Source organism: Alternaria ethzedia, assembly GCF_023757985.1.
Source record: "Alternaria ethzedia strain BMP 0044 chromosome Unknown scaffold_23, whole genome shotgun sequence".
Classification (NCBI taxonomy): Eukaryota; Fungi; Ascomycota; class Dothideomycetes; order Pleosporales; family Pleosporaceae; genus Alternaria; species Alternaria ethzedia.
The window spans coordinates 143,723-156,413 of NW_026056216.1; the positions used below are offsets into that span (position 1 = coordinate 143,723).

General features: G+C 55.1%; 5 protein-coding genes across 5 annotated transcripts; 3 read left to right on the forward strand and 2 right to left on the reverse strand.

Annotated features, from left to right (window-relative positions):
* Nucleotides 1-1,559: 1,559 nt before the first annotated feature.
* J4E87_007886 (uncharacterized protein) lies at nt 1,560-5,169 on the reverse strand (the record flags this gene model as incomplete). The annotated part of the gene is made up of 5 exons (XM_049379479.1): nt 1,560-2,732; nt 2,780-2,869; nt 3,146-3,289; nt 3,335-5,012; nt 5,165-5,169. The coding sequence occupies 5 exons, from the start codon at nt 5,167-5,169 to the stop codon at nt 1,560-1,562; spliced, it is 3,090 nt and encodes a 1,029-aa protein (XP_049230707.1).
* Nucleotides 5,170-5,675: 506 nt separating this feature from the next.
* J4E87_007887 (uncharacterized protein) lies at nt 5,676-6,220 on the reverse strand (the record flags this gene model as incomplete). Its single annotated transcript, XM_049379480.1, has 4 exons — nt 5,676-5,855; nt 5,910-5,968; nt 6,018-6,158; nt 6,208-6,220. The coding sequence occupies 4 exons, from the start codon at nt 6,218-6,220 to the stop codon at nt 5,676-5,678; spliced, it is 393 nt and encodes a 130-aa protein (XP_049230708.1).
* Nucleotides 6,221-6,966: 746 nt separating this feature from the next.
* J4E87_007888 (uncharacterized protein) lies at nt 6,967-7,746 on the forward strand (the record flags this gene model as incomplete). Its single annotated transcript, XM_049379481.1, has 2 exons — nt 6,967-7,030; nt 7,079-7,746. 2 exons carry the CDS (start codon nt 6,967-6,969, stop codon nt 7,744-7,746), a joined length of 732 nt encoding a protein of 243 aa, XP_049230709.1.
* Nucleotides 7,747-8,307: 561 nt separating this feature from the next.
* Nucleotides 8,308-9,432, forward strand: J4E87_007889 (uncharacterized protein; the record flags this gene model as incomplete). Its single annotated transcript, XM_049379482.1, has 1 exon — nt 8,308-9,432. The coding sequence occupies one exon, from the start codon at nt 8,308-8,310 to the stop codon at nt 9,430-9,432; it is 1,125 nt and encodes a 374-aa protein (XP_049230710.1).
* A 1,920-nt stretch (nt 9,433-11,352) lies between these two features.
* On the forward strand, nt 11,353-12,687 carry J4E87_007890 (uncharacterized protein; the record flags this gene model as incomplete). The annotated part of the gene is made up of 1 exon (XM_049379483.1): nt 11,353-12,687. The coding sequence occupies one exon, from the start codon at nt 11,353-11,355 to the stop codon at nt 12,685-12,687; it is 1,335 nt and encodes a 444-aa protein (XP_049230711.1).
* Nucleotides 12,688-12,691: the final 4 nt, after the last annotated feature.

The following is a 12,691-nucleotide window of genomic DNA, read 5'->3' on the forward strand; positions in this document are numbered from 1 at the left end:
TGGAACGGAGAAGTAGAAGTAGAAGTAGGTCTAAGTTTTGGGTTGTAGACTGAAGGCTTGTGGTTTGAGAATTTGGTGAGTCCGTGAAGACCTCGGAAGTGTAATTGATGGAGAGACTTTGAAGCATGAGATGTGTAGGAGTGCATGAATCTAGTATTTACACTCTTAGACATTCGACTTCGGATACGGATAACACAATGGTTCTTTTGACCAACGTTCTTTCTTTCGGGCTGTGTTCCGTCGTATTTCCATACGTATAGCGAGCGAGAAGAAGGTTTGTGCGCCGTGGGGTGTTCGGCGAGGACGAGCAACTGCTAACCTACTACTAACCAAGACGCCGTCTCATCATGAACTACCCATCTAGCCAGCCATCCATCCGATCCCATATTCCCTACCACACTCATCTCCTTTATTGCCCTGTTCCTTCTCATACTCGTTCTTTCATCTCATCATCCTGATGTAAGTACTGATCATGACTCGCGAGATTACATCGCCAGCCCACCTCCGACTCACTCCCCTCTACCCCATTCGCCACTTCTTTTCCTCTTCAACAGCACCCAGCCTCAGCCTCACGCAGAGAGAGCCCGAAGACTCGGTCGCTGAAACACCTTTTTCTACCTTACCGTTCCTTGATGTTCCTTGATATCCACCTAGCGCCCCATGCCATTGGCTCTTGGCGGGGAAAAAGCATCCCCAGCGGTGACGTGCACGTCACTAGCTCGCTGGTGCTAACCGCAACAAAGCCTACAAGAGGCTCATCATTACATCTTGGCTTGTTTCCGCGAATCTGGTTTTGCTCCGTTCCACGTTGTTTATGTTCCGTTCCACGTGGAATCTTCCATGTGGCAACCATGGCGCATGCAGATCTCAACGTAGAATGACAAATAGAATAGGCGAGGAAGGGCGAGGAAGGTTCGAGAAATGAGGCGGTGGAGGTGTTGTTTTTGTGTCATGTTGATGGGTGAGGATGGGGGTTGAGTAATCTTAATAATGTGGCCCAAGGTATTTTGGAGGCTGTTATGGTGCGGTCGTTGAGATTTAGAGGGCACTTTGAGTACTTGTATCCATGAAACGCCCATGGGTACTCGCAATTGTGATCTCATCAGACCCTTGTCGAGTCTCCTACGTGAACCACTCTACCAACGACGAGAACTGCACCCTCAAATACTGTACCAAAACGCTGGAAGACTTTTGATGCAATGCCAAACTATTAGTTTCGGTACCGAGAGAGCCGATGCGGACGGGAAGCTCCGATGTGAATCTGGTCCGGGGTGTAACCCAAGCTACAGAGGGGCGTCTTCTTCTCCTCCACAGCGATAGGCAGAGGCACCGGAATACCAAATTGGAGAGGCGCCGAAACGGCTGTCTGGAGAGAGAGACGGGCGTGCCGAGGTTGGTCGGAAAAAGAGTGAGGAGACTTTGGGTCGCAAAGTGATCTGGGGTAGAAGCTTGAAAAGAATAGTTATAAACTAGGACGAAGGAAACGAAACCATTGCGAAGACCATCATCTCCGGACCCATGCATCAACAACCAAGCCATCTACACGTTGTTATCGCAGACTACTTCTGATGCGTATGATCACTGCGCGCCCCAGTAACTCCAATATTGAAGTCCTCGCGTATTCTCGACAACGCACTCTGCTCCTCTTCATCCGCCACTTCATCGTCGACTTCAACTTCAGCAATGCTATGTCTACTATCCGAGCCATCGCTGCCATCGGCGTTGACCAACGCCTCCTGCTCCTGCTCGTCCTCGTTATCCGAATCATCATCCGTGTCGTCGTCATCGGCTTTATTCGATTCGCGAGGATCGCGGCCAAGCTCAGGTTTCGTCTTGCGTTCAAAGTCCTCAGCGTGGGCGTCGCGGAAGATTTCGCCGACATGAGTGAACGCGCGCTGGAGAGGAGAAGGACGGAAGTCGTCTTGAGGGCCGCGGCGCTTGCGCGTATTTGACTGGGAGTGTTCGAGATCTGCTCCTGAAGCTGTAGCTGGGCGACGGACTTGGTTATTGTTCTCGGTTGGAGTGTAGGGACGAGCCTCGTCGGGCTGTTCTTCGTCGATGAGGGTAGGTGCTCGAGGGATGCCAGAGGTATGGTCCTCTTCCTCTTCTGCGTCCAAGGGGAGGTAGTACGGCAGTGGTACATCTCTGCTTGCGCGGAATCGACCGACGTTCGTACAGTGCTCGTTCTCGACACGGAATACGGACCACATGCCTCTTCTGAAGATCTCACTGAGTGAGACACAGAATGAGGTAGTCGCCGAGTGCTGAAGCTGCAGGGGCGTGACCAGGTACATAACCCAATTGTTCCGCAAGATCGGATCAATGCACATAGCAGTGTAGTACCACCACACTTTCTTGTATCCCAGCTCCTTACGCAGGAAGGGATGCTTGGCATGTGGGTCACCGAGACTCCAGTCGTAGTAGATGTCCCAGAAGCTCGTGTAGATGCCGTTGATGGCTGCGAACAGTATGAAGACTGCCTTGGTGGACGGTTTTTGGTCCATGCGGTAGATGCTGGTGGAGACATAGAACAGGATGGTTGCGATGTACTTTCCGCCGTTCAGCAGATGAGGGAACTTGTTTCCAGTGTCTTTGTAACGTCGTAGACATTGCATCAATCGCCATATACCCGGCAACGTCGTCATAACACCGGTAACGCGTAGGTGAGACGAGTTGCATTGGTTGGGATTGTCCCAGCCGTGCGCGTAGAGACAGAAGAACAGTGCGATGCCCTAGGCGGGTCAGCGATTTGAAGCAGAGATGGGTTCGGCGGACTTACACTCATGCTGTAGGTCAGAGAACAGAACATATCGCCCAAGTAGAAGTCTCGCCATTCGACAGGGTATATACCAGCGAGCAACAGGCGCCACTGGCGAGGCATTAGAAGTGGTCTCGCACGAGTTGATCAACAAACTTGCCAGGGAGTACAGCAGCCACATGCGAGTACGGAAGTACATTATCCTCAGAGGATTGAACAAAAGCGCGACCGATATACCGATAAGAATGACTGGGTAGTAGAGATAGAGTCGATCTCCCCCAACCTGATGAAAGTTGATTTGCATAAACAGTCCAAGCATAAACAAAGTCCAACAAGGAAGCTATGCCACGTCAGTGTCAGCGTGCCAGATACGGAACGAGTACTAACCTCCGCAAGTTGCCTCCAGTCCAAGTGGTGGCGGGTATCATATTCGAAGATGAAGACGTAATTGATCTTGTGCTCGTGCCAGGTTCGACACGCCAGAGTGAATAGGAGAAGAAGGAAGTTGATGAGGAAGTAGCCGGCATATATCTGAAAATATTAGCTTTACCCTAGCCATGGTTTGGATGAACTCACCTGCAACAGATAGCTCGTGTTTACTGCGAACTCGTTCCCGTCAGTATTGTGCAAATCTGCGATAGTGTTTGCTTTGATGAGACCTTGGATGCCAAGTATGACACCCGCCGACAATAGCAGACCGTTGCGGAATGTGTTGTCTGTGTAATCGCCTGCTCGTGCGATCTTGATGCGTAGCTTCCCGATGGCGACTTTGTGGTTGCCCTTCTCGAAGTACCTCGCGTATAGGTCTTCCGTTGCTCGAATGTGCCCTTCAATGACATCGCTGTTCACGAACCAGGCTTGGTTGACCTTTTCGTTCATGTACCGCGATGACGGTCGCGCATTGACAGTCTTGTCATACTTCTTGTTGATTTTCCGGAAGGCAGTCCGGTTCAATAACGCGTAGGACTTGAGAAGCTCAAGCCCTCTGTAGTACTCCTGCAGTGCCACCTTGAGCTTGCGCTTCGCTGTCTGGTATGGCACGTCGGGCAGATCTGGCCGTCTAGCAAAGTCGCGACGGCTATCGGGATGGTCCTTGGGCTGAAGAGCCGCTGGGGTCGCAAGCTGTGTTATGTTCTTGGTGCTCTTCCCGTACTTGCCCGCGTTAATGGCGTCCAACGCGGCGTCTATGGGGTTTAGAAAAGTGTCCTTGAGAGTGTTTCCCATATTCCCGTTCCCGTTGGCCTGCTGATTTTCGTCGCCCGAGCTGCTGTTCTGACCGTTGCTCAGCACATGATGCCCGTCGTGTTTCTTGTGGGCCTTCGCATTGATCTTGTCCGTCTGACGCTTGATGACCTCGTCGATACGTCGGTCTCGCATAATGTGGAGTTGGTCGCGTAGCACGTTCAGACGCTTGGTAGCCTCGTCTTCCTTGTGCTTGTAGAACGACTCGATCTTATCCAGCTCGCCATCGAGGAAGTTGAAGAACTCGGCTTGTCGGAAGTCAAGGTCGCGATAGGCTTCGAGGGGGACGTCGCCCGGACTGTCTGGGGGAGTCTTGCTGCTCAGTGAGAACAGGCGGCGTACCGATGGGCGCGACTTGTGCTCAGTGATGGGGCCGGGCAGCGAGTTCATGCGCTTGGGGGTGAAGACGCTCTTGTATCTATTGGGCAGCGAGTTGTGATGCTTGTGGGGCGACACCGTCTTGCCAACCTCGAAAGCATTGTCGTTGTCGTTCTCTGCTGGCGGAGGAAGCGTGACTGTCTTCTGCTTTCGCAGCGATGCGCCAGACGCCGCTCCTCCTTGCGGAGAAGGGTTCTCAGGGTCGAGCGCAGCCCCAGGCAGCTTCAAGGACGGCGGTGCCTTGGCCTTGTCTGCAGAGGTGCCGGTCTTGGTGGTGCCATCCGATGTGCTTCCCTCAAAACTGCCGTAGTTGTGTGCCCAGTCTCGGCGGTTCGTCTCGCTCTGTGCCAATGGCTCTTCTTCGGGCGTGCGGCCACTCTGGTTGCTGTTCGCTCTCTGGCGCAGGCTGTGCTGGCTGCGGCTGTTCGTGATAGCAAGCGCCCTCAGGTCCTCGGGGTCTCTGGCGCTGCCCGTCTGGTCGCGGTTGAGGTACGTGTACTTGGGCGCGGCGTCGAAGGGCGAGGGCAGGATCTGGGTGCCGCGGCGGCGGAGGCGTGGGGTCGATTCGACATTGCGGAGGGCGCGACTGATGGCCTTGAGCTTCTTCTTGCCCACCTGAGGTATCGTCAGTCGTCTGTGGTATTAAGCGTCGGCTAGCGGAAGTCGGCATCACCTTGTAGTCTAAGTACTTGAGCCGCCACTCCGGTACCAGATCGCGCTCTAGCTCTCTACTGCCGTCAGTCCCGTGGATGGAGTTATTTAGGTGCGTCGTCTCACTTTGCGAACTTCATGACCGTCTCGTCGGCGCGTCAGTACCCAAACACGATCAATGGGGGGCACAAAAGCGCGTTCGCGTTTCTCGTCGATGCATGAGGTTCCGCGAAGGCACACTGTAAAATGTTTCACGGATGCGATAAGGGTTAGTAAATGCGAAGATGGTCGCGTGCTACCTCCAGCAGTTAAACCGTGGTTGCGAGGGCTGTCACGATGAGATTGAGTGTACCGCGGAGGAGATTTGCACGAATCATGTTCCCCTTGGCAGCTATTGGCGCATTGGCGACAACGTCATAGCTAGGGATCCTGTATTTTGCAGGTGTGGAAGCCCCTCAGAAGCATCCAGCACAAGACCAGATAAACACATACGTCGACATAGACACACAGCTACCACTGTTCACGAAACACGTTGATCATACCGAGGGGCTGGCCAGAGCACTGGTCTCAAATGGATCGAGCTAGTCCTTCATTGGATTCTTGGTTGCTTCTACGGGTTTGACCAATCATAACCGTCTCTCCTCCGCTACCATCCGCGCCTCTCAAACTTCTCTGGGCGACCGTACTGCTGTGGGTCGTACTGGTCCGCGCCGTGGTTGTCGATGTAGTGCTCGTCGTACATGCGCTCTGCATGGTGCTCTGCGTCGCGTTTGGCCTTCTCGCGGTCGAACCAGTCCTCGCCCTTGGTCTCAGCGAGCTTGTCAACCTACAGACGTCCAATTAGCCTCCATCCCATATACCGTCACACGGTGATGCTTACCTCAGCGCCTGCGAAGCCGGCAAGAAGCTCTTTGGCGAACTGATGGGATACCGGCTTGCCTAAGACGACGTCAGTGTGTGATAAGATCAAGTACGTGAAGATACATACCTTCTTTGCGCTGGTGGTCTTCAAATGCCTTGAAGCCTGCGAATGCAGCTCCTCCAGCGATCATCTCGTGTCCCAGACTGGACTTGTTCTCTTCGAAGTTGTCATTCTCGTAGACCTGCTGGTAGTTGTCTTCGTTCCTGTCTGTAGTGGAGTCAGTGGAAGATGTCTTCGAGAAGTGAGACACACGGACCCCAGAAACCCATTTTGATAGTTGATGATGTGAAGACGAAAGACTAAGTAGTGATGTTGAACTTGTGTCTGTATTTCAGTGCAGTAGTTGGGTGTAGTGCTCATTTTGGAGGCGTACTTTGTCAGCCTTTAAGTATCTCTCCTCGGACAACCGCTGCCACGCGGCGTCATAGTCGGCCAGCATTCATGCATCTGTTGGCAGTAACAAATCACTCATCGAGGCCGATCGTACCCCTCTCTTCTCGCGCTCAGCCATCCAGGGACCACTTGTGGCTCAGCTGTGAAGCACATGCAGGGTCCTTGAGCTCATTCCTGCGCCACGTTACGCACCAGACCGCTGACATCTTAATCTGAGTGGCTCACTCTTCGTGTCGGCACGTTTGAAAGTATATTGACGAACCTGTTGCGGTATAGACGCGTGCGTAATGGGCCAGGATGTGGACGTCAGATCAACGGGACGCTCGGCACAGTCAAACAAGCTTCCTTGGTAAAGCTTAGCCTTGTATGACGGAGCGTCTAGACTCGCGGGCTGAGGGGCTGCGCCTGCAAGAGGTTCCAAATCCTCATGGAAAATACCACAGAATGTGAGATGAAAGTTGGTATTTCGTGCCAATACTGTAGCCTGGCCACAGGTAGGATAGCTGGGACTGTTGCTTGTTCCATGGTAGAAAGCTTGGCTAGTTAGCGCGCGATTATCTCCCGAGTCTCAGGTGCTCCAACTCCACCACGTACTCAGCCACAACCCCATCTTCGCGACAACATGCCGGGCCGACTCCCTACGAAAGCTGACTTTCCATCGTCGGTAACCTTGAGTATCACGCCACGTACGCCGCAATCTCCAGAGTCGCTCTTACCCTTGCTAACTTATGCAGCGCCGGCTTCGCAACCACCCACGAACGTCTTGATCCTCCTACACGGCCTCGGCGATACGAATGCGTCCTTTACGAAGCTCGGCGAGCAGCTGAATCTCCCAGAAACAGCATGCATTGCGATACAAGCGCCGAACCCGCTGCCGTTCGATCTCGGTGGAATGCACTGGGGTGAAGACATGATCTTTGACTCCACTACTGGCGAGATGGACATGGATACCGGCGTCCAGAAGTCCACACTTCTGGTCCTAGATCAAGTCATTCGCGAAGGTCTCATCGGCAAATGCGGCTACAAAGCGCGCGAGATCATGATCTTTGGGTTCGCGCAAGGCGGCATGGTCGCACTGCAGGGTGCTGCCCAACTTGAGGAAGAATTAGGCGGGGTGATCAGTATCGGAGGGCCTCTATCCCAATCAGTGCCGCTGAAGGCCTTGGAGAAGAAGAGTAAGACACCAGTGCTGATCTGCAAAGCAGACAAGAAGTCTGCAGTCACCGACAGTGCGACCACGAAGCTGAAGGATGCTTTCCAATATATCGAGTTCAAAGAGTGGAAGAAGAACGGCGATGGCATGCCGAGCAGCCGCGACGAGATGCTGCCCATCATGCAGTTCTTTGCTCGTCGGCTACGGAGTACTAGAGGAGTCCCGGCAGGTAGCGTCGAGATTGCATAGGCACGTCACTGAGGATATCGCGAAGTGTATTGTCGAGGTCAGTCAAAGCCTCCATGGGCCACTCCGCGCATGCGGCGCCTTTCCAAGTGCTGGGTAGGTAGCAAAGCAAGGACACTAAAGAATACAATCGGCTCCCCAAGCATCACGCGATCTGGACATGAAAAATCTCACACCCACACACATCCAACGTCGCTTTGCCCACCACATTCCTGTCATCGCGCCTTCTTGCCCTCGTGATGCACGTGGCGTGGTCCGAGCGCCTTCTACGTCACTTCCATTCTTGAACACCATTCGCTCGTCGTCTTCCACCCTCCGAAAACCTACACACGTCTCACCGCTAAACACAGCCATGGCGGTGCCGAGGAATTCTTTGCGAGCCTTTCTTACAAACGCGAGAGGCGCTCTCCGGAGCGCCATTGAAACTAGTCAGAAGATTACATTCGTCATTGGCAATGAGTCTGCGGGTGAGCATGACTCCTGCTCCACAATGGCGCTGCATACTCATGAAATGCAGACCTTGATTCGATGTCATGTTCCATTTTGTACGCATACCTCCGGTCCATGTCGCCGCCCAAGAATGCCTTTAGCCCACTTTACGTACCAATCACAAATATTCCAGCGTCCGATATTCAGCTACGACCGGAATACTTGGCCGTGTTTAAGCACGCCAATATTGAGTCAAAGCACTTGATCACGTTGGATGACCTTCCCGCCTTGTCAGACATACAGTCGAAGCTCGCGCCTGAGAATACCAAATGGATCTTGGTAGACCACAATGCGCTGCAAGGCCAATTGGGCAAAATCTATGCAGAGCGTGTCGCTGGTGTCATTGATCATCATGACGATGAGAAAAAAGTACCGGAAGACACAGGCGACGAGCCGAGGATAATCGAGAAGTGTGGCAGCTGCACTAGCTTGATTGCAAACTACTGCCAGCCATCATGGGACATGGCTTCCGCGTCTGCCTTGTCTTCGGGGGCAGCCCATGCGCAGGGTGACAGCATGTCCAACGACGCTGCCTTTGTCAAGCGCTGGGATGCAGACGTCGCCCAGTTGGGACTGGCCAGCATTCTCATCGATACGGCCGATCTCCACGACGAGAACAAAACGACCGAGCATGACCGTAAGGCTGTCGAGTACCTGGAAGCTAAGATCATGCTCTGTCCCCCGCTGGCTGCAAGCTTCGACCGCACCAGCTTCTACAAGGAGATCAACGCAGCAAAGAAGGACATTGGAAGTCTAAAGCTGCACGACATACTTCGGAAGGATTATAAGCAATGGGACCAGGGTGGGCGAAAGCTCGGTGTTAGTTCAGTCGTCAAGCCTATAGATTTCCTCCAGAAGAAAGCCGGCGACGAAGCAGGTGCTCAGGCATCCGACGCGTTCCTCAAAGCGTTGGAGAACTTTGCAAGGGAGCGTGAATTGGACATGTATTCCCTGATGACCACGTCGTCGGGTGCAGATGGGCAATTCCAGAGAGAACTGTTACTATGGGCCTTCAACGACGGCGCCGTGTCGGCTGCCAAAACATTTGCCACGAATTCAAAAGATGAGTTGGGATTGGAGGACTGGCAGGGCTCCGACGACATTGACAGCAAGAGCGAGTGGAGAAAGACTTGGTGGCAGCGACAAGTGCAGCACAGTCGGAAACGTGTCGCTCCTCTACTCAGGGAAGCCATGCCTTGACTATGGGTTCTGGGCAAGCTGTGATGGAGTCGCGGAGGCAGCGATCGGGTACAATGGTGCCGGTAGAGCGCTACGCTGGCGCGTTGGTGTCGGATTAGCGGGGATCGCCACGATTTCGCATGTCTTGCATTGTAGATAGGCGCCTAGCAGCGATTGGGCAGCGCAACCGTCAGCCCAAATGCCGTTGGGTAGAGTACGTGGAATGGCCATGGGTACCTGAAGAAGGAGCGGTCTGTATGCGGCAATCGTGTGGCGGGGTATTACACGCGACCGGCAGATGGTCGACGATCTCCGATAGCCAGCTGGAAACGAAACATGTTCAATGTAACATTTCAACGCCCACGCAGAATATTCTTATCTCGTAATATTACGATCGCGATTGAGTTGCCATGCACCAGGATATAGCGGCAGACGCACTGCGACTGCAAACATGCAAAAGGAACGAAGCTCCGCAGCGACTGCAGCGATAGCCCCAAGCAGGAGATGCTGCAGAGAGTTTAGTATGTGGTGTGACGGTGCGGCTCATTGGATGGCGACTGGATATGCACGGCGGAGTGATGAATGATGTCGAGGATTGCGAGGCACTAGGCATGCACTGGGAGATGAATGGGAAAACATGGGTTCACAGCGGTGCAGCGCGATGCTTTGGCGTGCAGCATGTTGCATGGCATGGTCCTTTTTGACAGCCATGCGCTGGCAGCGCAGGGGAAGAGGGCGACTCCACTCGCCAGCCGTCACGTCAGGAGGGCGAGCAGAGCTGCGCGCAGGCGATTAGCTGAGGGGCGTCGTCTGTATTGGCGCTGCAGCTGCAGCGGCGAAGCGTGTTTGAGAGTTTACGAGTTGCGCTGCTCGTGAGGGCAGTGTGCCGTGGTGAAGGGAGGAGGGGTAGCGTTGAGGGGCGGTCGCAGAGGCGGCCAGCGATACCGCCTAGTCTCTCTATGGCGACATCAACACGGCCAGCACCAGCGGCGGGAGAGCGTCGCCGAAGCTTCCATCAGAGCGACGACGGCGCCGATCCAAAGCGTGCGTTGTCGACGAGTCTCTGTGCGAGGCGGGGATGGCTGGTGTGGGAAGGCGAGGGTCTGAGCTGAGGCATTCGGCGGGCTGGTCCTCATTCGTCCCACTGCGATGTGCTGTTCCTGCAAGTCATCGCCTGGACGGCTCCATGGCGACATGGAGGCCGTGGGCAAGTCTGGCGGTCTGGCACGGCCACCAATCTGAAGCAGCTCCCCCGCTGTATTTCGCACACGGTATGCTCTCTAGGCGGCTGGCGGCTTAGCAGTAGTATGGGATTAGTCGGGGGCCGTTGAGCTGCAGTCGTGACTTGTTACAGGGACTCGAGGACGAGGCCCAATCACGCTTCTTTTGCCTCGCTTCTGTATCATTACCACCTAAAGAGTCAAGACGCGCCAGCGCATACGTCGAGCGCGGTGGAGAGAGCGCGCCCAAAGCAGTTCTTCTTCTCCCAAGACTACCGCCCCATCTGGCAATGCCGTAGGGGATCTCTGCCACCTTCTTGAGGTCCGCACCTTCCGTAGGGCTTCCATGGGGCTCTCTCATGGCGACATGATGCGACGAACCCAACTCACAGCCTCGCCGGCGCAGGCTGGCAGCACTCCGCGTAGGTGCCCATCTCCCTCCCCGTGCTCTGCTATCCCCCCCGTGCGCGAGCGCGTCTCCGGCCAATAGCTGGCGCGGGCATCAATGCGCTGCTCTGTGCATGTACGATGAGCTGGCAGGCGAGCCGACGCTGACTTTCTCGTAGCCGTGTCGCCCACCGTCACCCATGTGTCGTCCAGATGCCACACGCCCTCGCACACTACTTCTCAAGTCGACGACCCGCCCGTTGAGGCTCCGCCTAGGTCTCACAGCCCGCCCAGGTCGCCCTCACCTCGCGCTCCCAAACCACCACCGGCCACCATGGGCAGCCGACCTGGCGGAACTCCAGACGTCCACGCCGACCGCCATGGCCACCAGCAACTCCAGCGCCCCCAGATACCCGCCTCCATGTCTGCCCCCGCCGGCCGCCTGCCGCGCCTGCTGCCCGCCGACCTCTCCTCCTACACCGACTCGTACCTGCCGACTGCAGCCATCCCACCGTCCGCGACTTCCCTCGCCGAGCTCGCCCACCTGATCCGCCTCCAGGGCTACCAGGAGCAGCGCAAGACGCATGCCCGCGTGCGCCTGCACCGCTGGCTGGTCTCGAGCGCCCTCTCCGCACGTCTGGTACACTGCGGCGAGTTGGCCTACCGCACGCTGGTCGACAACTTCCGCTCCGACGACAAGAAGTCGTTCGCCTCCCTCTACAACGCCCTCAACGATGTCCGCAACTCGTGCGACGCCACACGGCAGTATGCCCTCTTGGAGCCGGATCTGGAGTTTGGCAAGTCCAAGAACTTCCGGAGCGAGAAGCCCCTCTCTGCCTCCACTTTCCTCAATGAAGTCCCGTCCAAGATTCTGGACAACCTTCTCGATTTCATTTCCGAAATCCGTACGAACCCAGAATTTCTTGCTGCTCGTATTTCCAGTCTTTCGCAGCAAGAGCTCACTTCTCTTACGTCTTTCCGTCAGACCATGGACCCGATTGACTCGGTCATGTTTGCAAACGCCCGTAGCCGCAACGCTCCCTCGCAGAAGGCCCAACAGCAAGGAACAAGCCCGGTAGAACGTCTGCTATCTTTCCAGCGCCACGATCCGCTGTCTGCCCTCGTCTACACCATCTTCGCTAATTCATCCGGACCCGACTCGGCAGAGGACCTTCGCCGCACAGATGTATGGGCCACTGTTTGTGCTAAGCTGATTAAGAACAACAACCCCAACTTCATCCGCACTGTGCTCGATGTTTGGGCCGGCATGCGAGAATGGCCCGGGAAGACCAACTTGGAGCTCTATCTTATGCAGACCCTCCAGGATGGCCAGTTCCTGCTCGAGAAGCCCGAGGAGCAGGCCGCACGACCCGGAATGCAAGCGACCCCGCGCTCCAGCAAGGACACCATCGCAGCAGACGAGTTCTTTGACAAGGCTGTCAAGCGTCTGTTCGAGGTCGTTGACGATGAGCCCAGTGCCGGCGGCATTCCAGAAGGAGTCTTGGAGATTGGAAATGCCATCCTTCGCAAATTGGAGGACGAGAAGAGCCTGCGCAGGGCTTCGCAAAATTTCTTTGTCTCGCGTTGGCTCTTCTCTACCTTCCTCATGAACGCCATCATCCATCCCGAGGCATGTCTACCCTTTCTGACGCAAGAACTGCGAAACTAACACC